This window comes from Cupressus sempervirens, chromosome 9, assembly GCF_028749045.1.
Source record: "Cupressus sempervirens isolate cs-2001-9-10 chromosome 9, ASM2874904v1, whole genome shotgun sequence".
In the NCBI taxonomy this organism is placed as follows: Eukaryota; Viridiplantae; Streptophyta; class Pinopsida; order Cupressales; family Cupressaceae; genus Cupressus; species Cupressus sempervirens.
Genome location: NC_143126.1, coordinates 148,703,602 through 148,730,407, shown reverse-complemented (window position 1 = coordinate 148,730,407; position 26,806 = coordinate 148,703,602). Strand labels below are relative to the sequence as shown.

Sequence of the window (26,806 nt, the reverse complement as noted above, 5' to 3'; positions counted from 1 at the left end):
AGGGTCAAACTCGAGGACTCAAATTAGAATCGAAGATTCATGTTCAAGCTATCAATAGGCAAATTTAGATTGAAATCAAGAGGAAATTTAGGAAAGCAAAGAAGATTCGAGTATATGAGGGCATCTTCAAGGAGAATCAAGAAAGATCAAGTTCACGGGTTCAGTAAGATGCAAGCGATTCAAGTCAAGATCATGAGGAAATTTCAAAGGATGGAGAAAATCTCAAATGTTAAGGGGTACTTTCTAACATTTGAGCAAAAAATATTTGCAGCTTTAACAAACACCTTCTATAAGCCAAAACTTCAAGCATGTTCTTAAATAGATCTACAAGATAAGGATGATGAGGTGGCAATTGGTTGTCTCCTCCACTCAAAAAATTCAAAATTCAAATACATTCTATCACGACATGCCAAGTGTCCTATTATTTGTTATCAAAATCATTGTAATTTTCTTATTGGCCCATGAATTGATAGCCTCATGTAATTGGTTGCAAATTTGACAACCCTAATTAGGGTTTGTGGGATTAAATCCTAGGTTGTAATGTCCCCATTTTTAGTAGGTTCTTGCGGTTGGCTTGGTCAGTTCATCATTGCGACCTTCGTGAGCTGACATTGGGATTTGAGGGTCACAGCTATGGGGTTATAGGCTTTCCAACAGTCTATGGTGAGTTTTGGTTCCGTTTTTGAGGGACTTACTGTTTGTAGTAAGTGAACAATTGGTTTTGATGAGCTTAGTTGAGTTAGAGGAGTTGAGTGATGCTCCCAATTTCTATTTCAGGCTTCTGGTTTGGGCTCCAAGAATCTTGGAGGGAGCGTCTATTTATAGTAAGTCACCCCGTCTGGTTCATTCATTGTCTTTCTTCATCAAGATCACTTTAGTGTTGTCAAATTTCAATTTTGATGCTTCTTCAATCATTTTCGTAAGATGGGTGAATTATTATTAGTATTCATCTAAATATGCAAATGTTGTTATTGTACTTTGGCTACCTTAGTGTCATAGCTCGTTGGAACCGGGTTGGAAAGCTTTAAATCTTGGGCTCAAGAAATGGTGGCCTTGTGTGTGATAATGTTATGATATAGTTGAAAAGGTCGTTTTTGGGAGCCAAAAGAAATTAATAAATTATATGATATGACACTTTAATATATTTAATGTTATAAAATGATATTGTGTTGAGGAAGCTTCTTAAGTGGAGTTACATTTGGGAAACTAGCGCCATTTGGAGATTATAAATATGAGCCCGTTTGATGTGAAAAACATTTGATTATTTGATTATCTTTTTGGCCTTTGTTGTCTTTGTGACATTTTTTGAGTTTGGATTTCTGTGCCTGTGCCCTTGTTTAAGTATAAGGGTTTAGTGATCTTTCCTGGAGACTGATTCTCCTTGATACATCTGTGCAATTGCAACTGAGATATTGCAATTATTACTTCTCTATTGTGACATACTGTTTATGAGAAGTTGGAGTTCATTATTAAGGTGGTTGAAATTCTAAATTTGACAGAGTTTTAGTCTATTTGTGCTAGGAGTGGCTTTGAAATTACAAACTCAAAAGTCTTTCATTGGTGGCTGTGAATGCCTCTATTTTTTGCTGCAAGAATTAATTTGTCTTTTAAAGGTTTAGGCAATTTGAGTACCTGGGATTTGAATTTGGAAATTGTGTGAAGCAACTTGTGTATTTGTGCAGGCTGCGACTAGAGTTAGAGGCCTGTGATTTACTTTTATTGCCTGCGTTTCACCTTATAAAGGTCTGCAACAGCAATAAAGAGGTCCTTGTTTGGTTTTTGGAGGCCTTGCGGACTGTTTAGAGACTATGTAATTGGTCCCGAGGTTTGCGTTCAAGTTGGAGGAGGGCCTGTAATATCAGTTTAGTGGCCTGCATTGGAGTTTAGGAAACCTGGTCTGCTTGCTAGAAGGTTGCAATCTGTTGGCAAGCTGTTAATGTCAAGGAAATTCCATCATTGTGTCAAACACAAGGTCTATTATTTGATGAATGTAATTTCTGGTTTTTTGCCAATAAATGAATTATTGTCTATGCAAATAATTTTGACATGCTGATAGAATATCAGGATAGATGAGTACAAACCTTTGTAATTTATTAGAAATTCCTGGCTTTACTTCATATTTCCATTCATAAATAAATTTGTTTAGCATACACATATTGAAACAACACGTGAACTATCAAAGTATGATTGTCAAGTGTTTGATGAAATGTCAAACTATTGATCCGTAGAGGAAATTGATGTTTAACCGGTTATTGGATATTATAGTGGTATTAGAGCAATTTCCTGCCATCCCATGGGGTAGGAAATTCATTATTGTTTCATATCTGCTGTTGTGTTTGGGAGGGACTGACACTCTTGCACTTACCGGCTATGGACAGATACAGGAGGCCTAGTAGTTACGGGAGTTGGCGGAATAGTAATGAAGATAGCAGGAAAATAAATGCCTTGAGAGAGAGTATGGAGAAACGTAAGCTTCATTAGCAGAGATTGGCAGAGAGATTGTTGGATCCAACGATGATGGATAGGGTAGCGAGATAAATGGCTTATGCTTTTAGGCCAACATCGAGGATGCAAGGAAGGAGGCTTGAGTTTTCCCTGTCAGGTGGTCATGACATCAATGTACTTGTGTTTAGTAGAACACCCACTAGTCCTATCCGCAGTATTGATGATGGACTTATTTCACAGAGACTAGTAGAGGTGTCAGTGCCATTGGTGGACAACAACACTGAGCTTCAGCAGGTTAAGGCTCCTAGAGTTGTCCCTGTAGATAGTGCAGGGGCTATCGAGGCAGCTGTCACAATTGATTGTTCAGTATTTCTCGAGGAGGGGTTTGTTATTGGAGATTTGTATGTCATTTGTTTGAGTGTTGCTCCAAGGCAGGAGGCAACATCTTCCTTAGGAGGGGCCGATATATATATGGAGTCACCCAATTGTGATATTGGTGATATGGGTGTTACAATAGAGTTAGTTGATGTTGGATCGCATTATTGATTGACAACTTGACGTTGAGTCGTGTGCAGAGTCAGGTGATGGCAATTGAACATTTGTTAGGAGATGTGGATACAAAGAGTATGGACCATAGAACCAAAAATTGCAGCGATTCATGTGATTCACACGATTCGGTGATACGAAACATGCTGGGCAATTTTTGTACAAGCCACTGAATCGGATTGCCGATTTTTGCCCATGAATTGCCATGAATCGGCTTGAAAAATTGAGCAGCCCAATTGGACAACTCAAAAACATAAAAAAATACAACTTTTTTAAGTAATTGTTTTAGCATTTCTCTTTCTTATAACCCTAAAAGGGCTTCTATTTGTTGAGTATGACAAAAAGAGAGGAAAAGTGAGTGATAGACTTGAGCTAGAGCTAGAGTAGATAGACTGGTTTTTTCATTTTGACTGTAGATAGACATACGATTCATGGATCTTCATCTTACATGCATTTATGATTTGATGTCATTGGTTTTATGGATCTTCATCTTACATACATTTATGATTTGACAACATTTATAATTCTATATATCTATGTCATATGATCTTATGTTTTCTATTTACTTCAGCTACAAATTACAATTTACATTTTATATATGTGATGGATTTATCATTTATGTTCTTTGTTTATGTATTTTAGCTTATATTTGATAATTTTTTTTTTTTCAATTGATAAATGGCCAAGGCCAGGGTAAATTTTATTAATATAATTAAAAGATTACAACAGCTTTTGCTCCGTTCAAACGGGCATTGGTAGGAAAGAAAGGAGAAGAAAACCTCCAGTCTTGCCCGAGACTAGACGTCCTATATTATTACATCGTAAAAGGGGCATACCACAGTGAAATTGAAGTTAATGATTACATTGATTAATAGAGATGAATATAGGGGCATACCCCTAATGGTTACATTTACTTACAAAAGAAAATTCAAAACATTTGTCATAATCCCTCTTTGTCGTGAAAACGACTCGCCAATGAGATGACAAAGTACCTGCATCAGATTTGACTACTACTAGCTAAACTCAATATAAAAATAGGGTTAGTGATCCTAAAACTAATCATCACAACAAACCCACTCGTAGTCTATTGGATGATCATAAATACTAACTTAATTAAATTTAGGCAATATGACGACCTTCATGTTAGCAATGGATCCATAAAAAAACGAAGAGATGATATACTTGAAATAGGAATGAAATAAAGACATCAGCTCTTAACCTCCCGAATTTGGAATCTAAGAAATGATATCTTAATACATCTAAAGATACCATCCAATTAACCTAAAACAGAACTACAAGCAGACCAAATTTATAATAACAAGGATATAATAAAAAGATGAGAGAAAAGACTAGCTCAGAGGATCCATACAACAAACATATAAGCAAACAAAAAATTCATAGTAACGAAAATATGTAACTACATCATACAATATAATAACAAACTCAAAAGAATTTGAATCCAATCCTTAAGTCGACAGGAACTATCATCATATCTAAGTGGCGTAACCCAAAGCAATCAAATTATACTTGACATCCATGGGAAAAACTAACAAAGGGATCTACAAAAACAAATCTGACAGAAATACAAACCCTAGTCTACGCTCAAGGACCAGGGCATCTATCATAGTATAACAACTCTGGGATAACTAAACACCCAAGCTTGAAATGCTCATAGTCTATGAACAGAGGAAGCCAAAAGGCAGGGCGTAAGGATGAATCATGTTATGCCCAAGATTCAAACAAAGACTTAAACCTAAAACAGATCTAAAGATAAAGCTAACCAAACAAAAGGTTATATTTGATGATGTTATAGTGTTCTTAAGTTATATTCAATAAAGGGTGTATGAAATAAGTTTTAAATCGTTAAAATCTCTAAATTTTAAGGGTTTTTTCATTTTACTGATTAATAGCTGATTCGTAGCCGATTTCAAGTTTTGGTTCTTTGAAATGGACACCTCTGATGATTTGTTAGATGATGCTATGAGCTGTATGCATCAGGTGATGACTCTAAGGGGGTTTTGGGTGGGTCCCAGGATCAGGATTTATAGGGACTTTCTATTAAGGGAGAAGTAGAATCTTGCAAAGAGTGTGATACTGTGTGGGCGTCTGCTTCTTTAGAGGAGGTGTCCGTTGAGGTATTGAGTAGTTGTATCTCGGTTATAGATGTGTGCGAGGACAATAGCACACATGGGGTGAGCGATCATGTGGTGAGCAACTCTAATTCAGTTTTCTATCACAGTGCATTTAGCGAGACACATAGCTTGCATAGGAGTCAGGGGTTACAGAGGCATCACATGGCTGGTCAGCTGAAGAGGAGTGATGGTGATATCTCTTCATCTTTTGAGCATTATGATGCTATTCATCGGAGGTTAGCCGCTTATGGTTGGGGTGCTCCTATGTCAAATGAACATGGTGATAATAGTCTTTCCCTAGCAGAGGTTCATGTGCTTTGAGATGCTTTCAGGATCTTGAAGCATAATTATTCACAGTTAGTTGTTGACAGGGATTACCTTCTGGACTGGAGTAGCACTAGTTATGAGACGTCGTTAGGGAAAGAGGTGGAGGTGGATGAGCTCACCTAGTAGCTTGAGGTGATTGTGGACTCTCTTCAGCGTACTCAGTTGGCTTTCTAGGAGTCACAGTTATGGTTGGATGAGGTGATCGTGGAATTGGAGCATGTTTAGTCCACACCAACCCCACATCCAGTTCAACTGCACATTATGATGGTTGGTGGTGAGGTTGCTTCTGCAGTTGGGGATGATGGACGTGATGATGTGGCTGATACATTCGTCCAGGAATTGGATGCAGTAGGTAAGGAGGTGAGAGCATTAGTGTAGATGAGCTCTCATGGTGATTTTCTTCTTTTTCTGGAAACAAATATATTTCATCTCATACAATTGGTAGCATTGGACAGTTGGCAGTGCCACATTTTCAGAGAGATCAACTGTGGGTTGTAGGGAAGCAGGTTGACGTTTCCACATATAATTTCAACTGCATTGAGTCATTCATAGAGTATTTGCTTAAGAGCTCGAATTTGCAGGAGGATTCAGACATAGTAGGTATGCTCATTTGGGGCTCTTGAGTCTACGACGATTGGTGGGGAAGATTGTAGAGACCTTGGCTACAACGCTTCCCAATAAAGATTTTGAGGTTAGGTTTGCTGAGAGGAATGCCCAAGATCCTTCCCAACCAGTAGTTTAGAGTTAGAGATTAGAGCCTCCATTAGCACCTACAGTTAGTTTCTAGTTGATGTTGTCATTGATATTAGTTATTTGGGTGTTGGTGCTATAGGAGTTGCTTGTACACAACAGGGATAGTATGCAGTTCTACCTTTGGGATCCAAGTGGATTGTGATGTTCATTTTGCTCCAGGATTGCTTGGGGACAAACAATCTTAGGGAGGGAGGATTGTAATGTCCCTATTTTAGCAAGTTCTTGTAGTTGGCTTGGATAGTTCATCATTGCGACCCTTGTGAGCTGACGATGGGATTTGAGGGTCTCAGTTGTAGGGTTAAGCTTTCCAAGAGCCTATGGTGAGTTTTGGGGGACTTACCATTTATAGTAGGTCAACAGTTGGTTCCGATGAGCTTAGTTGAGTTAGAGGAGTTGAGTGATGCTTTCAGTTTTTATTTTGGGCTTTTGGTTTGGGCTCCAAGAATCTTGGAGGGAGCGTTTAGTTATAGTAAGTCACCCTGTCTAGGTGATTCATCGTCTTTCTTCATTAGGATCACTTTGGTGTTGTCAGATTTCGATTCTGATGCTTCTTTAGTCATTTTCACAAGACGATTGTGTTGGGTGGATATTTTGGAAATGAGAATTTGTTAAAATTCAATCACAAAATAGGTACTAGCCACAACATATGAGACAGAGTCTCTCCTACCTTAAAGGGAAGGCTCCCCCTTCTTATCGTTCCTTGGATAAACTCAAGGTAAGCAAGAAGTTGAGAGATTTTGAAAGGGTATTACCAATATTCATTCCTCTTAACTTTTAGGAAAGAATCTACTTACCGTTGGAGTGAGTAATGGGCAAGATGAAATCTCTAACTAAATTTTTATCTAATAGCTGGAAATAGTGATATCGACAATCAAACACTAACTCAAAGGCTAGTTGAAAGTGTATCGATTTGGCTCTAAGTGTGGTTTTAATCTATATTATAAGAATAACCTCTACTATTGGGGTGCGAAGACTTCCAGAAGTAGAGAATTCTAACCATTTTTGTGAATTGAGAAGGCAGTACAAGCTATAGTCAAAGCTCCTAGTCTATGTATCACCACAATCACTCCCACTGAAAGCTTCGGCTCCGATTGTTTCCTAATTCTTTATGCTCAATTATTTAAATCATACAACAATAACATGAATCAAAGACGACAAACACAAATTATAGTCAAAGCTTCCAATTTGCACTCATCACAATTGCTCTCAATCAAAGTTCAGCTCCAATTGCTTCTTTGTATTCACTTTTGATTCAAAATAGTACTACACAATCAAAGTTATGCTTGCATAATTTCTTTAGAGCTTTCTTGCATACAATAAAAGATGATTTTTACAATGAGGGGAACACTCCTTATATAGGAAAAATAAGTGAGAGAAAGGAGGAAAAAGTGGGAGCAACTTAACCAACTTTAAGTTGGTAATACTAGGTGAGGAGAAATGTTGGATTACATGTCTGAAGGACATGTAAATTGAATTACATGTAATTGCATCTCATGCAATTCACCCTCTCCAACTACAAACATGAAAAACAAAGAAAGAAGAAGGCGAAAGAAGTTGAAACAATCCTAAGAATTGTTCTGAAGGGCCATATACTTGGCTATGCAATCACGCATTGTAGGAAGATCTGAGATCTCCATTGTCTTTGATATAGCTTCAATTATGATTGCATTGACATATGCTGATTTTACAACCTTGTCATTTGTTGAAAGAGAATCCCATAGGATCATGAGCAGCATTAACTCCGATTATATACTTCGAGGTTATTTCTTCTTCAGAGACCAAGTTGTCATGTTTAGTAAGGACATTGCATCCCATTTGATCCAAATTGTACATGATCTCTGTTTCAATTGATTGACAGTCTTCTAAGGCTGCCTGCAACTTTGTTAGAAGTTTTTCCAGTGTCTCTTCTTTGTGACTCATGAGTCCCTGACATTTGTAGAACATTTCTAAAGATGGAATGACTTCACATGCAATCATGTTGTCTTAGCCATTTGATCCCAATCACACAAAATCTCTTTCAAGGTATTGACTTCTTGATTCAAAGAAGCAATCAGGTCATGTAACATCTCTTCAACACCTCTGATAAGTTCAAGAACTTTGACCGCATCTTTGATTGCCTGACCTCCTTCAGAGACAACTTCTCCAAACCAAGTCTTTGCCGCTTCAATTATTCGTTTATCCTGAGGTGTATGAGACGTGGTGACTGTATGCTGTGAAGACTGCCAATGGATGACATTATTTAGACAAGTAACCTCCTGGTTAAGCTGATTCTTCTTCTCCCGAAGCTCATGATTGCATTTAGACACATTGGCAAGAGCATCTTGGGTATCCTGCAAACACCTCAATCGTGATTGTTTACCAAGTTCGATTTTGGTGAATTTGTAATCTGAACGGTTAAGTTCCTCAGTTGGTTTATCTACTAGAGGTCCTGCAATTCCTTCAAACTTAGTCTTTTCTGAATCCACAACAATCCTTGAAACAATCTTGTCTTTTAAAGATTTAGACTTAGTTTTCTTAATAAGAAGATTATTTGGAGGTACTACGACCTTTCTACTCTTCATAGTGATTTTCCCCAACCATGCAGGCAAACAAAAACCCTCGTTTGTTGAAAAAGGGACAGTGGCTACCACAAACATTGATCCTGATGGTATTGCTATTGTGATTGTGCATGCTTTAGTGCTGCATTCATGGGTGCCTAATGAGAAGATTCTGTCATGAATATTTCGAAGCCAGCCATTGAGGTTTCAAGTTGGGAAACTTGACCTTTTTGCGAGAGTAGAGAAATCTTCAAACACATTTCCCAAATTCTCACACTACGCAGCTGTGAGAATAGGAGTTGCTGAAGAAATGGCGAATGCCAACATGTTCACTTCTAAAGTAGGGATGTTAGATGTAAAAATGGTGGAGAATGAACCCACATCGTTATCTATATAATCTAAGAAGGGTGTTTCCTGAATGGATGGACCTTGAGTATTTTTTTGCCGTGGAGGAGATATGATCATGATCTCTCCTTCCTCCTCATCTTCTTCATCAGAGTCTTCTTCAGATTCGTCCTCAGATCTTTCATCCTGTATGGGTGTTTGAGAAGATTCTTGAAGTGCTTTTGATTCCTTTCCGCCTTTGAGCTTAAACTTGAGAGATTTATAAGTAGGAGATATTTTCCACCGCAAGTCAAATTGTGATATTACTATTAGGATTTAATTGTGTAGTTTTTGAGTCAAACTCATTGACCATGTATCATGAGTAGTGATTCACATGTGAATTCATCTCTCATGAGAATAAATGGAACACATAGCACTCATTGGATCTATGTGATGCTCATAGAGGTGAAGCATCGGGACTCCCTAGGAGGTCACCCCTCCCAGTACTACTCTAGGTTGTGCGCGCTTAACTACCGAGTTTCCTCCATGGTTAAACCCACTCTTCTTGCAACCCCATTTACAAAACCTTCAAGTGTTGTGCCTTATGAACCATTCATTAGAAAGCTCCTTAAGCTCATCAATTGATAAGTAGGAGATATTTTTCACAGCAAGTCAAATTGTGATATTGCTATTAGGATTTAATTGTGTAGTTTTTGAGTGAAACTCATTGACCCATGTATCATGAGTAGTGATTCCCATGTGAATCCATCTTTCTCGAGAATAAATGGAACACATAGCACTCATTGGATCTAGGTGATGCTCACAAAGGTGAAGCACTAGGACTTCTCAGTAGGTCACCCATTCTAGTACTACTCTAGCTCAAGTGTGCTTAACTACGGAGTTTCCTCCATGGTTAAACACACTCTTCTTGCAATTCCATTTGCAAAACCTTCACCAAGTGTTGTGCCTTATGAAACATTTATTAGAAAGCCCCATAAGCTCATCATTTGATAAGGAGATATTTTCCACAGTAAGTTAAATTGCAATATTGCTATTACGATTTAACTGTGTAGTTTTTGAGTCAAACTCATTGACCCATGTATCATGAGTAGTGATTCACATGTGAATCCGTCTCTCATGAGAATAAATGGAACACATAACACTCATTGGATGTAGGTGATGCTCACAGAGGTGAAGCACCGGGACTTCTTGGTAGGTGACCTATCCTAGTACTACTCCAGTTTGAGTGCTCTTAACTATGGAGTTTCCTCCATGGTTAAACCTACTCTTCTTGCAACCCCATTTGCAAAAACTTCACCAAGTGTTGTGCCTTATGAACCATTCATTATAAAGCCCCTTAAGTTCATCAATTGATAAGTAGAAGATATTTTCCACAGCAAGTCAAATTGTGATATTGCTATTAGGATTTAACTATTTAGTTTTTGAGTCAAACTCATTGACCCATGTATCATGAGTAGTGATTCACATGTGAATCCATGTCTCATGAGAATAAATGGAACACAACACTCATTCGATCTAGGTGATGCTCACAGAGGTGAAGCACTAGGATTTCTTGGGAGGTCACCCATCCCTGCACTACTCCAACTTGAGAGTGCTTAACTACGGAATTTCCTCCATGGTTAAACCTACTCCTCTTGCAACCTCATTTGCAAAACCTTCACCAAGTATTGTGCCTTATGAACCATTCATTAGAAAGCCCCTTAAGCTCATCAATTGATAAGTAGGAGATATTTTCCACAAGAAGTCAAATTGTGATATTGCTATCAGGATTTAACTGAGTATTTGAGTCAAACTCATTGGCCCATGTATCATAAGTAGTGATTCAGATGTGAATCCATCTCTCACGAGAATAAATGGAACACATAGCACTCATTGGATCTAGGTGATGCTCACAAAGGTGAAGCACTGAGACTTCTTAGGAGGTCACCCATCCCAGTACCACTCCAGCTCTACTACGCTTAACTACGAAGTTTTCTCCATGGTCAAATCCACGCTGCTTGCAACCCCATTTGCAAAACCTTCACCAAATGTTGTGCCTTATGAACCATTCATTAGAAAGCCCCTTAAGCTCATCAATTGATAAGTAGGAGATATTTTCCACAGCAAGTCAAATTGTGATATTGCTGTTAGGATTCGATTGTGTAGTTTTTGAGTGAAAGTCATGTGGTTTCAAGCAGAGTGGGTTTAACCATGGTGCTTCACCTCTGCTTCACCTCCATGAATAGCAGAATCCGTCGTGTCTTTGAGATGTTGGTAACCAATATAGAGAGCCTATGAAACAAGGTGATATAATTATCAGTGGACCCGGTTTGTCACAATTGCGCCAATTCTTTAACATTGGGTTCTGGATATTTTCAATTAAACTGATCTATAAGTCTTTTTGTAAACTTGACACAAGTATTTACTTGGTCATGACTGAGCGTAACCATACTGTGATGCCACCATTCGTGTGCAACTCCTAGGTGGAGTGGGAAAAATTTAATTGCTTCCTCTTTGGGCATGTTAATTCCATAACTTCCAATCATGCTGATCTGATAACAGATCGTTCTGATCTGTTCTTGCTTTATATTGATTTGAATTCATTGTCTTATCCTCTGATGGATATCGACGCCTATCTTGGAATACAAGTTTAAGGTCTAACTAATCACATAGGTTAGTTTAGGACTAAACTAATAATTGCATGGAAAGTCGCCGACTTTAAGGGATGAGTTAAAGCAGATTTTGGAAGGGACATGTCCTTTGTAAGGACATGCCCCTTGATCTCTATATTTAATAAGGGTGTAGTTGAAGTTTAAGGACACACAAGAAATAACAAGTCTGCTCCTTAATCAATACTGCCCTAAGACAACTTGCAGAAGTGAAAAGCATTCCAGAATTATATCTCTCCATTCATTCAAGACTGTATATTGAAGATTATCCACACAAGTATAAAGAAGTACAATCTAAGTCTGATTCATAACAGAATTTTGCAGAAAATTTACATGGTATCAGAGCTCTAGTAGTTGAACTTAGGCCCTGCAAATTAAATAATCAGACTTGATATATATTTAGCATCATTCTCCTATCCTCAATGGCATACACAATCAGACCCAAGGATAGGTTTGATGGGAAAGAATACTTTGATGCTTGGAAATTTAGAATCATGATGATTCTTGAAGAAAATGATGTAAAACAATTTGTTGATTCAACATTCAGGCAACCTACTGTTGAACCTCATAAAACTATCTGGAGTAAAGGAAATAGGAAAGCCATTCAGATCATATTAGAGGGAGTGAAAAATGATATAGTACCCATGCTACCGAAACATCAAACAACATTTGATATGATGAATGCATTACTAAATGCATATGAGGTTAACAATGCAACTAGAGTTCTTGCACTAAAAAGGCAACTAAATCATATACAAATAAAGAAGGGAGAATCGATGAATTCTTACTTCCTAAGGGTTGCCAGTCTAAGAGATGAACTCGCAAGTATAGGAACCATCGTTAATGACACGAAACTGACACTGATGGCTATAGATGGATTACTAGATTCATGAGAAACATTTGCACAAGGAGTAAGTGCCAGAGATAATTTTCCTGACTTCAATAGACTTAAGAGAGATTGTCTTCAAGAAGAATCCAGAAAACTTAAGAAAGGGGGAAAATTGAACTGAACATGAAGAACTTCATGTTCTTAATACAAATTCCTATAAAGGCAAGAAGAAGCACTTCAAGAAGAAAAAGAGTAATCAAAAGAATGACAAACCTAAGAAAGATCTATCCAAAATAAAATGCTTTAGATGCAAAAAGTTTGGACACTACAGATCTAATTGCCTTGAGAATTCTAAACAACAAGTGAATTGTACAAACCTTACTAGGGAAGAAGATATCTATGATCCTGAGAATTGTGTATTGTATTCAACACTATCAAATGAAGTCTCAAGTAAGGCATGGGTGATTGATAGTGGATCATCTTGACATATTACATGATACAAAAAAGCACTAGACTCTATATCAGAAAAAGGTTAATGGCGAAGTCACCATCGGTGATAATTCAACACATTCCGTCAAAGGAATTGGAAATTGCATTTTGAAACTGAAGTCGGTTAGTTCTTTTCTTCTCAAAGGAGTACTCTATGTACCAGGAATAAAAATGAATCTAATCTCAGTTACAACACTTGAAGATGATGGACATAATGTTGCATTCATGGACGGTAAAGTCATAACCTGGGCTAAGAACTCATTTAAGAAAGCAAAATTGATTGGTCAAAGAAAAGGGTATTTGTATGAATTAAATTCAGAACTTAATCGACCTATTCAAGCCTTAATTCATGAAGCTGCTGATATAAACAAAATATGGCACAGAAGGTTAGGACATCTAAATTTCAAAACCTTATTAACTATGGAGAAGATGGTTATTGGTTTACCTAAACTGAATAAAGATCACTCAAGCATATGCAAAGGATGCTCTCTGGGTAAGAACACCAAAAGTCAATTTCATGATTGCACTAGAAAAACCAACAATGTTTTGGAATTAATCCACTCAAATTTATGTGGACCTATGCCTATTCCTTCTCTTGGAGGATTCTAGTACTATATACTTTTTATAGATGACTTCTATAGGAAAACTTGGATTTACTTCTTAAAATGCAAAGAATCAGAAGAAATCCTGAAGAGATTTAAAGAATTTAAAATCTTAACTGAAAACTTATCAGGACATAAAATTAAAACTTTTAGGACTGATAATGGAGGGGATTACACCTTAGATTTGTTTAAAAGGTTTTGTAAAGAAACAAGAATTAAGAGGGAATATACTATTCCTTATAACCCGCAACAAAACGGGGTAGTAGAAAGGAAGAATAGAACAATTATAGAAGCTGCTAAAGCTATGATATTTGATCAAGATCTAGAATATTATCTTTGGGTACAAGCCTCTTCTACTGCTATCTATATTCAAAACAAAAGTCCTCACTCCTACCTTAGAGATAAAACTCCTAAAGAAGTCTTTACCAAGGTTAAACTCAATATAAGTCATCTTAGGATTTTTTGGTGCCCAGTATATACACATGTTCCAAAAGAAAAGAGAACTAAGTTAGAACCGTCCGGGAGGAAAAGTATTTTTGTAGGGTATACTGAAACATCTAAAACATATAGGATTTTCATACTTGGTTAGGAAAATATTGAACTTGGTAGGGATGTAATTTTTGAAGAAGATATAGCATTCAAAAGAGCCCTAAGTTCTGAAGATCCCTCTCCCTTACCTAGTTTTGAAAGAAATATTGAATCTAAGTCTTAGAGGGAGAACATTGAAGAAATTGAAGATGAAATTGGAAATCTTAATCTTGAAGAAACTAAAAATTCCAAGAAAAGACCACTTTGGGCCATTAAGACAATAGAGGAAGCACAAGACTTCGCTGCACCATCTGAAACAATTAAAGAAAGCAAAAGACCCAAAAGATTTTTTTAGTTATATGACAAACATGAATGATTTGTCTAAATCAGAACTAACTAATGTTTCAGATGCTATTAAACATACAGCTTGGAAGGGTGCTATGATGGAAGAATACCAATCCATTATGAAGAATGATGTTTGGAAAATTGTTCCTAGACCTGAAGGAAAATCTGTTGTCTCTTCAAAGTGGATATTTAAAATAAAGCATGTTGCTGACGGTAGCATTGAAAAATATAAAATCAGATTTGTAGCCAGGGGATTCTCTCATAAAGAAGGGATTGATTATAAAGAAACTTTTGCTCCTGTTGCTAGATACACCTCTGTAAGAGTAGTCTTAGCTACTGCAACATTGGAGAGATGAAAAGTACCTAAGATGGATGTAAAAACAACATTCCTGAATGGAAAGATTACAGAAGAGGTATATTTGGAGCAACCTAAAGGATTTGAAACTCATGATCCTAAAGTTTTTGTTTGTAGGCTCAAGAAAGCTCTCTATGGGCTTAAACAGGTTCCAAGGGCTTGGTATGAAAGAATTGATAAATATCTCACTAGCTTAGGAATCTCAAAAAATGAAGCTGATCCAAATCTATATTATAAAAAGGATAAAGATGATATGGTAATCTTGATACTGTATGTTGATGATTTACTAATAACAGGTGATGATCATCTCATATATCAATGCAAGAAAGCTCTAATTAGAGAATTCAAGATGAAAGATTTGGGACTCCTTCATTACTTCCTAGGACTGGAAGCACGACAGAATTCTGACAGCATTATACTTAATCAAGGGAAGTATACATTAGATATCTTGAAGAGATTTGGAATTTGGAACTGCAAGTCTATGTCTTCTCCAATGGAGACTAATCTACATAAACTTAAAGAAGCAGCAACAAAATCACCTTTCATAGATTCTGCTCTCTATAGACAGATGATTGGGTCCCTTATGTACTTGGTAAATACAAGACTTGATATTTGCTATGTTGTTAACGCCTTAAGTGAGTTTATGTGTGAGCCAAAGGAGATTCACCTAGTTGCAGTCAAACACATTATGAGATACTTACAAGGCACTCTTAAACTTGGGCTCAAATATGAGAAAGTTGACTTGGATTTACATGGATTCACAGACTCAGATTGGGGTGGAAGTGTTAAGGATAAAAAAAGTACTTCAAGATGTTGTTTTAGTTTAGGCTCAACAATGATATCATGGATATGCAGAAAACAGTCTTTAGTAGCACAAAGTTTCACAAAAGCCGAATACATTGCAACAACGATGGCCTCTCGAAAAGCAGTTTGGCTTAGAAAGTTACTTGTGGGATTATTTGGTCAAGTGATGAATCCTACGATTATTCATTGTGATAGTTGGAGTTCCATCAAGCTTTCTGTGAATCTAGTTTTCCATGATAGGTCGAAACATTTCGAAATTCCTTACCATTATGTAAGAGATATGGTAGATAGGAATACTATAAAATTAGAATACATTTGCACTGCAAATCAGTTAGAAGATATTCTCACCAAACCTCTCTCTCGAGTGAAGATAGATCACTTTAGGAAAAGACTTGGTATGGTTGAATTTTAATTCATTAGTTTTCTTTAGATTATTAATAAAATAATTTTATTGTTAGGCTATTGACTGTTATGGGCTTCACCATTTGTATTCATTATTTTAGAGGTGACAATCTCTGAGATAATGAACACTTGTATGAACGACATTATGAGAGATGACGATCTCTTAGATAATGTGCTAAACAGTAGAGTTCTACTGTAAGATCTAGATGAGTTCAAGAACACATTGTGATGTAGACATTGCTATGTCTATAAGTCACAATTTGGATAAAGGAAGAATTTAATTATTCTCCGAAATTTATTTTGTATTTTGGTAGATCTTAACTCAGGACCATGTTGTGATATAGGAATACCAGTACCTATGAGTCACAACTTGGATAAATGAAGAATTTAATTATTCTCCAAATTTATTTTGTATATTGTATTCTTTGCAATATTGTTATCACTAGTATTAGTGATATGTCATATCACAGGTTTAGTAATATGACATTGTATCATGTGTTCAATGATACCACATGTTAAGAAGATTCAGATAGATATAGAGTATCAATCCTTGTCTGTTTATCTTAATTGATGTTGCTAGATATGATTTCTCAGTATGATTATCAAGTTCAGAGGGAGTGTTAATTTTGTAACTTTCAATCATGTTTATCTGATAACAGATCGTTTTGATATGATCTTGCTTTATATTGATTTGAAGTCATTGTCTTATCCTCTTATGGATATCGGCGCCTATCTTGGAATACAAGTTTAAGGTCTAACTAATCACATTGGTTAGTTTAGGACTAAACTAATAATTGCATGGAAAGTTGCCGACTTTAAGGCATGAGTCAAAGTAGACTTTGGAAGGGGTATGTCCTTTGACATGTCCTTTGTAAGGACATGCCCCTTGATCTCCATATTTAATAATGGTGTGGTTGAAGTTAAAGGACACACAAGAAACAACAAGTCTACTCCTTAATCAATATTGCCCTAAGAAAACTTGCAGAAGTGAAAAGCATTTCTAGAATTATATCTCTCCATTCATTCAAGATTGTATATTGAAGATTATCTACAAGAAGCATAAAGAAGGTACAATCTAAGTTTGATTCATAACAAAATTTTGTAGAAAATTGACAAGGCATTGGTTTGAGCTAGAAGTATGTATCTGTTTTCATTATCCATGCTTGTGTAGAGTCGATCCAGATCCATCAAACAAGGACAAACTTACCTTGCTTAACTTGCTTTTGAGATCATCATTGAAATAGCCACGATTGCCACCACTCGAGTACCTTATTTTCTAATTCAGCTTAATCTATTTAAGATATATCCCCTTCCATATTTGCATTTCTCCAATCTTCCGATAATTGTTCTTGCATTTCTTCAAAAGTTGGATCTTGTCCTTTGCAAGGTGCCTCTGTTCACGGAGGGAAAGTTGGCATGGAAGGTCGAGAATGTGCAGGATGAGAATTTGCCTTTCTTATAACTGAGTCGTCACTGTGTCCATTGTGTTCTTCAGATATTTTGCCTTGGTCAATTTTTGTAGCATTTCCTCCATGTGCCACTAAGTATTGTTAATCTGTACTTGATTGTTGGGAGCAAGGACATGACTTCGACAGTGGGGTCTTGCGAATCTCCTATTCTACCAACTAAGTGGTACCGCCTTCATTTGTGGGTGTAAACTTGCATTTACCATCCATAGACTGGTAGGATCACTGGCTTTGATACCATTGTAACGTTCTTATCTAGATAGTGGACTTGACTAGGCCAAACAAATCTTTGTGCATGTGTATGTGCAGTCCGTACAATGTTCATAGTAGCTGGTTGGTATGGAAGAGACCAATGGGGATGGTATGGTCAGAAGGAATGTGACTGTACAGTGAGACCCAAAGGGCAAGTCCATATGGTGGAAAATGGAGTGCATATGGTATTTACAAGGGAGGTGATGTCGTACGTGTTGACCCAAGGAAGACTATACGAAGTCAAGTGAAGGAGGCCGTACAGTGTTTGGTTATTCACAACGATGTGTGGTGGAGTTGGAGATATTGTGTGGTGGGATGGTGGGTGAAGGTGTATAGTGTGGTTGAGTGAAGGGAGTGAGGGCTTGACGTACAGTCAGATGTATGGTACAATCTGTGTCTTCAAAGCTGTTGTTTGGTGATATGCGGCACAATGGTCTTATATATTTGATAATGTGGTACTTGTCCTTCAGAATGATTAATGGAGTTACACTAATAATGCTCAAAATACACCAAAGAGAGATGAATGCCAATTGCCAATAATATTAATAAGAATCGTAGAATCAAACAATGATAATGTTTCTGATTTGCCGAATCCAAAGCCAAGGAATACAAAGCAAAATGGGGTGAGGGATGAATCTCACCAAAACTAGACAACCAAAAAGGCAAGATCTTTCACTTCCGAAATGGCAAAACAAGCAGATATTCAACTGGAATTTGCAATTCAAATAAACAATTCAAGTCGCATACCTACAACATCCACCCCGATAGACATATATACCCCGCCAAATGAAAATTCCCAAGGGAGAAACTAAGTGCTGACGCATGACATGGTAAACACCTACAAATAAATAAAAAATAGAAAGAAGCCCTGAGATATATTTATTCAATCGGTCCCACTTATGAAGTTCTAATATTTTAATTATTTTATGACGGGGATATTACATCATTCAACCTTGGACATGTGCTGTTTGTACCCATGCAGAATGTGGACCAGGATTTGAATGCTGTGCGGAATGGTCCAGATATGGCAAGGTAACCTGTTCCAGTTTCACACTTTTGTACCCATGTTTTGAGATGATTCTGTTCTCATATTTTTGTTGTTTAGGTATTGACAATGTCTTCTACAATGGTTTTGTCATTCTGAATGTTTTGCAGTTTGTTATCATTCTTTCAATGCAACTCTGCAGGTTTGGATTTAAATGTTTGAATGTTTCTCACAACTTCAGAATCTTGTGAGCTTCAACATTGTCCTGAAAGACTCTGGTTTTGGTCTGTTTCAATCATATTCAGGATATATAGTGTCTCTGCTATTATTGCCTAACTTAATAGAGAAATTTTTAGATCAAAACAATGCAGCAATTGCTTTCTGAATCAATAATTAGAAGAAAAATTCTTTGCATCTTGAAATTTATTCAACTGCTGATTATATGTACAGAAAATCTGAATCCACTCAGAATTGTGTTCTCCAATTTTCTTTGGTACTGCATTGATTTAGCACAGGAAGATGTTTTTTCTGTGCTCTCGCCTCAAATATTGAAACAGTCCCCTGGCAGTATTGAAATTGTGTAACATGCATGTTGTCAATATCTGTTGAGGGATTTATGCAATTTTAAAATTAAAATGGTCTTGCATGGCTGGTTTCTTTTACTTTGAAAGACTTGTGTTTTCTAGAACTATGTGGTATATGTCAAATGGAAACTTATCTCATAAAAAAATTAACTAGTTTTGAATACTTAAGGCTGTCTTAAATATCTCCACTGAGATGTGAACCCTTAAAATGACTTTTAAGTTTTAGATCATGTACTGCATCCATCGGTTACACTCCCTCTTTATTGGAACAAAAATCTTGCTTGATGGTTGACTTTGCTCTTGGAAGGTGTTGGACTTGGCTACTATACTGGAAGAAATGAAAAAGTAAAGAAACTGCTATCATAATAGTGTGCATATGTATGATCAATTTTCTTTCTATAAATTTCACTGAATAGCAATGCTTTGTCATCCTTTTAGCACTTATAATTTTTGAGCAATAAAAAAAGATATGTTGCAAGTTTTCGTTTTGTTTTGACTTCTCCCTTACTGTCACTAGAGCAAAACTCATGCTGCTCTCAACAAAAAAAGTATTACCAGTCTGTTTCTGAAGAGTTTAGATGTATATCTTTACTGTGTATCATTATCAAACACTTGTTTATTATTTAGGAACCACATATTTGACTTTTTCCTTATATCATTTACATTCTCTTGAAATGCAATGGAGAGGATTGATGTAATTTTCTACCATCCTGCCTAATAGTTAGATTCTATTCCTTATAATTGATTCTAGGTACCTCTTCCACAAGACATAAAGGCTTTAGATTGGCTCAGTTGTCAACCTCAATCTTGTAGATTATTTCCGCGTTGCTATTTTTCACCAAAGAGTTATGAAGGCAGTCTTGTTGAGTCATCTTCAACAGATGTAATTGATAAGGACACGGAGCAATTACATAAGAACATTGCAAGAGGTGTGGCAGGAGTTGGATCGGCAGTGCTGTTTAAAAATTTCCACCATTTCTCCATCAAAGATTGGAAAGCAATAAGGAGGTCATATCCATTTTCATTTGATTTATTAAGTGTATTTTTAATGCAAATATAACCTTCAAGTTACTTCATTCTATCATTTGCACGCTTCTAGTATTCAAAAAATAATGTGAGAAAGTTATATTAATCGACTTCATTTATGTTTTTAGATTTATATAGAAATTTGAAGATGCTTCATTTAATTAGTCTTTTCATGCGCAGTTCATGAAGATTTTGAAATCATTTTCCTGTATGGACAAAAGGGTTATGCTAAAACCTTTAGAATGCATGAAAAGAGCAGAAAGAACTTATATCTTACTCAATGAAACTGAAAATATACAGATGTGCTGCATTCACAATATGAATCCTCAAATAAAGAGTTAGACTTGGCATGAAGTTGAACTGAATTGATTAGCATATAATGTTCCTCAAACTAAGAGCTAGACTCAGTGTAAATTTTAACTGAATCCATTAGCGTACAATGTTCCTCAAACTTAGATTCAGCGTAAAGTTGAAAAATGAATTGATTAGTGTACAATGCCAACACACTACATGCTTAAGTTCATTATATCAAATGTAAGCATTATCACATGTACGATTGAAGTAGACTAACTCTAGATCTTGATAAATCAATCTAGCTGCACCTTTGGTTGTAATACATTTCATCCAACGGCTTTGAGATTATCATATTCTGGGGTATATAAAGCATTGAAATTTGAGAGGAGATGTCTTGCAAGGAAATGGGATTTTGTGGGGTTGCCACTATTGGAGCCACAGGAGGCTTATATCTATCTAGTTCATTCTTTTTTTATAGCTTTAATTAGGTCTTGGGAATCAATTATGTTAAAACTTAAAACTTGACTGGCATTGTTTACGATAAATTGTTAGGCCTCCATCTCATGTCTTTGGCTGAATAGGCTGTATTACAATTGGAATCTGTTATGTGATTTTGTAGCAGAAGCAGTGCCCTGAATTATGAGAAAAATATTATCTTCTGGTTGCTGTTTGCATGTCTCGGAGGAAATCTTTATGGTATCAGAGGTTCCCAGTAGGCTGAGCTGAGTGATAAGTGTTCAGTTGGACTAATTTTTATCATTTTGGCCGTAGCAGCTGAGTATGTGATTTCCATATCATATCATCCATTTCAAAGAGTTTGCTAGGTTGACAAAGTGAGGGAGGTGCACCAACAATTGAGATTCTTAAAAAAATCATTAATTTAAAGAAATGGTATATCAACTAAGGAACATATAAAACTCAAAACTAATGGTTACTGAGAACAACCATGAACTATGATTCTATGCGAAATATAAATATCACATAAAACACTTAGCCTTCATTATTAGTTTTAAATATTAGGCAAACATTGTTCATTTCTGAGAGCCGTGATTTTGTTTTACATTACAACTGAAACTATTTCCATTTCTACTGTTGGCTCACGTTATATCCAATGCTTCGCTGGTTTTTCTTGAAACCTAAGTGGCTATGTTACCAAATCCACCTGCAGCCTGACCAGATTTGGATTTCGTTGGAACCAGATCCATGATCTTGTCTGATCTGCCTGTTGATATGGTTAGGATGTGGAAGAGTTGTTTGTGTTCATTAGGGATGGACGTGGATAGGATATGTCATGTGGGGGAACCCAAGCATACCTAGGGCAAATCTGTCCATTTTCTTGCCTATTTGTTTTTCCGCCTTTGACATTTTGTTTAAAAAACATAAAAATGCTGTGCACGCCATGAAGGTCTTGATTTGGGCTTGGTGGCCAGGGCTCTGCCCCTCAACCCTGCCCTATATCATGACAGGGAAAACATGGGGCCATTTCCCCAAAACCTCATCTGCAGCATTGCCCCTCAAAGCCCGCGAGGGGCAGTCTTCTTGACTGTATTGGAGGCATCATCCTTTGACCTCTATGAAGCTGTGGGGTATGGAGCTAAAATAAATTGACTTGGATTGTTCCACTTTGCAATATGGAACACTTGAGTTTGCAAAATGAGCACACTTTTAGAGTTAGTGGTAGTAGCATTTCTACAATTCTAATGTCAATGATTATGTTAGTGATGATGATTTAGAAAGTGCTTATGATGTTGAAAATTGATTGTTGAACTTGATAATATTTTTTATGTTAAGCTTGAAGTTTGACCAATGAATCTTGTTCAATATTTATTATTTATGTTTTAAGTGACATTAGAGTTAATAGTGATTTGTTGGTTACATTATGCTATGTGGTATTCTTAACTTAACAATCATTTTGTTCTGCAAATATGTATATCATTGATTTAAGTGACAACATTTATTGTGTGGACGAATCCAAATGAAACCTGGTCCCAATTTTTTTTCTGTGGATTGAATAATTGGATGCAGGAATTCAAACCAGGATTCATACCAGATTGGGTAACCTAGTTGACTGGGAGGACTTATTTGTGGTGTCTGAATGGGAAAGTGCCTCAGTGTTGCATCCAGATCTGAATCACCCTTTATTCCTGACTATTAGGCTTACAAATCATTGTTTGTATTTTCCGTTTATAGGGAGTAGGACTAACTTTAGCCTAAATATTTAGAACTTTATTGTGAGGAGGCACTGCCCACGTATACTTTTTTTGCGTTAAAAGCTCAGTTGGGGCCTCCACACTTCTTTTTATTTTTGTCCCCTGTTTAAGCGTTTTTGTGTTTTCTTGTCTTTCTATTTTAATAATGACAGGCTCCAGGTTTGCCACAGATCAATTCACTTAAACTAAAATGTTTCTCTTTGGATAAAGACCAAGCTTAGTCAGATTTGTTGAAGTTTAGCATCTGTCAAAGTAATCATCAGATTATACGTACCTGTGCATATATATATATATATATATATATATATGAGCATATGCACGCACACACACACACACACACACATATAAAAGTATCTGAGTTTTATGATTGCCTCCGATTCATATCGGGTTGGCTGATGACACTTGCTGTTACACCGATTAGGGATCGGGTTCTTATCACTGATCTTGCTATATCTTAACTTCATGCAAGCATTTGATAATGAATCGGGCTGTATATGATCTTAGACAAAGTCTGATTATAATTACTGTGCATTTTGGATATATACAATGTTTGTATCACACCCGATAAGTATCGGGCTTGTTATCCTTAACTAATCAGAGCTTATGGTATGAATCATGATCACGTAGGGTCATGACTCTACGTGGACGTAGGGTCATGACTCTATGTGGCCATGTAGAGTCATGACCCTACGGGGGCATGTCTCTTCTATATGATATATATGCTCACCGAACTTGGAAACAATGCAATATCAAGTACTAACATATTTGCAGTCCCAAGATCGTTCTTTAACCTGCAGTTTCAAAGTACACATTGTCAGCATTGGCCATTGAAGATTGAATCTAAAGATTTATACATCAACATTGAGAAAGGTAAGACAGTAATTATCTTTACCAGTATTTCTATCAGGGATCTTGTATGCAATAACATGGTATCAGAGCTATTCTGATAAGAAATTATTACTCAGTAATTACGGTTCTTTTGATAAGAAGTAATTATTCAGAAATTGCACATATTTATTTACAAAACCCAGAAAAAGATCTTCAATCTTCTCAAATCAAAATGACCAACCATGTAAGGCTAGAAGATAGGTTGGAAGGGACAACAATTTTTTCTTCATGGAAAACTTGTGTTATGATTATTTTAAGAGAAATGGAATTAGAAGAATATGTAGAAACAAATAAAGTCATTCCGAACAATGAGCAAGAGAAAACTACATGGAAAAGGCATAATAACAAAGCTATGAAAATAATTATAGATTCTATTCAAGATCATAGTCTCCCTTCAATCTCAAATCTTAATACAACATTCAAAATGTTCTCTAAAATTAAAGATACTTTTGAGATTAACAATGCTAGCAGACTGCTGACATTAAAACAAGATTTGTTATACATTAAAATGAACAACGAAGAATCTATAACGTCATATTTTTTGAGAATATTTGAACTAAAAGATCAACTTGCGACTATTGGTAATCAAGTTGATGAAAAAGAACTTTCCATGATTGCCCTAAGAGATCTTCCCATATCTTGGGAAACCTTTATTAGAGGTCTAAGGTCCCGACTTGAGCTTCCTATGTTTGAATCTCTCAAAAATGAGTGTACTCAAGAAGATTCAAGGTTAATTTCTAGGGGGATAAGTCTAAACCAAGAGGGAGATATTCAAACACTTCAAGTACAAATAAGAAAAGGTCATTTAAATGAAATAAAAGAGGATCAATTAAACCATATACGAAAAGAGATTGGTCTAAAGTGCGATGTTTTAAATGTGACAAACTTCGTCACTCACATAATGTCTGTTCTGAACGAAAAAGAATTCAAGCAGCCGTAGCAAAGATAAAAGAAGAAAAGGAGGAAGTAAAGGAGTATCATGCATTCTATCTAGCATTATCCAGTGAATTAAACTCAAATAAAAACACATGGATTATTGACAATAGAGCATCTCGACATATAATAGGCTTCAAAGACCAAATCGAAACCTTCTTGGAATGCACCGCAGAAGAAGTAACCATAGGAGATAACTCCACCCATCTAATCAAGGGAATGGAACCTACTCAATTCAACTCAATTTCGGGATCACTCTTCAGCTTGATAATGTATTATATGTACCTGGAATTAAAAGAAACCTTGTCTCTCCGGTCTCTCTGATCAAGGATACTGAATTACTTCTCAAGAAGACAGTTTTTTCTTGGCCTAAAAAGGCTAATATCAAGAAAGCTGTCCCCATTGGAATTAGAGATGGGAGTCTATATAGACTTTGTAACCTTCAGAACTTTGCCCTATGTCATGAAACCTCTAAGACCAGGCCATCTCCATTTCCAAGCATTACCATCTATAAGTAAAATTGTAAAAGGTTTACCTAGTCTTAAATCTGACCATGCAAGAGTTTGTAAAGGGTGTGCTCTAGGCAAAAATTCCAAACGGGCCTATCCTAAAAGTGTTCACAAATCAAAATCTATTCTTGAACTCGTTCACACTAACTTGTGTGGTCCTGTGTCCACAACTATAAATGGGTGTCTCTACTATATAATTTTTGTTAATGACTACTCTAGGAGAACTTGGATTTACTTTCTAAAACAAAAAGAGTGTAGTGAAGTTCTTTCTAAATTCAAAGAATTCGAAGCCCTGATAGAAAATCAGTTTGGAAAGAAAATCAAAATTCTTCGATCTGACAATGGAGGTGAATACATTTATGATATTTTTAAAGACTTTTGCATTTATGTTGGGATTAAGAGGGAGTTTTCTATACCTTATAATCCTCAACAAAATGGAGTTGCAGAACGTAAAAATAGGTCAATCATAGAGTCAGCCAAAGCCATGATTCATGATCAAAACCTTTATACTTCATTTTGGGCAAAAGCATCTAACACTGCTATTTATATTCAAAACCGTTGTCCTCACTCAGTATTGGATAACATTACTCTAGAAGAAGTTTTTATAGGAATCAAACCAGACCTCAGCCATCTCAAGATATTTGGATGTCTAGTCTATGTTCACATTCCTAAAGAGGAAAGAACAAGCTAGAACCATTTGGGAAGAGAGGAGTTCTCATCGGTTATAGTGAAAATTCCGAAGGTTATAGAATCTATATTCTAGGACAGAAAACGATTGAGATCAGTAGAGATGTTCAATTTGAAGAAGACACTGCCTTCAATTTGTTTAAATACAATGATGAGTCAATCTCAGAACATATCTCAGATTCAAGCGAAGGTCACCCTGCAGAGAATGAGAGGTAGTATAATTCTGAACCTTCTACATCAAATCCTAAAGAAGTTGAAAATATCAACAATAAGAAGAGACCACTTTGGGCTAGAAAGTTTATAGAGTAAAATAATATTGAACTTGATGAAGTGTTAAAAGAAAGCAAGAAGACAAGAACTTAGTCTTGTTATGTTGCCCTAATAACAGAACTTAACAAAACAAAACCTTCTAACTCTATAGATGCATTAGCAAGCCAACCTTGGAAAGAGGCCATGATTGAAGAATACAATTCTATATTGAAGAATGATGTATAGGATGTCGTACGTCGACCTAAAGACAAATCAGTAATCTCTTCCAGATGGCTTTTCAAAACCAAGCATGCACCTGATGGTAGTATTGAGAAATACAAGGCAAGGTTTGTGGCACGCGGATTCTCTCAAAAGGAAGGTATAGATTATGAGGAAACTTTCGCTCCAGTTGCAAGATACACATCTGTCAGAACCATCCTAGCTATTGCTACATCAAAAGGGTGGAAAGTTCTATCAAATGGATGTTAAAACGACATTTCTAAATGGTGAAATTGAAGAAGTGTATATTGAGAAACCAGAGAGGTTCACCACTCACAACAAAGATACTCATGTGTATAAGTTAAAGAAAGCATTATATGGGCTCAAGCAAGCTCCCTGAGCTTGGTATGAAAGAAT

General features: G+C 36.4%; 1 protein-coding gene across 1 annotated transcript in view; it reads left to right on the top strand.

The window, feature by feature from the left end:
- The window catches only part of PHYLLO (2-oxoglutarate decarboxylase/hydro-lyase/magnesium ion-binding protein), a 327,122-nt gene that overhangs the window by 20,794 nt on the left and 279,522 nt on the right, over positions 1–26,806 (top strand). Inside the window, exon 3 of the mRNA XM_089799357.1 lies at positions 20,126–20,382. Within this exon, the coding sequence (XP_089655483.1) occupies positions 20,126–20,382 (257 nt within the window). The remainder of the gene's footprint in view (positions 1–20,125; positions 20,383–26,806) is intronic.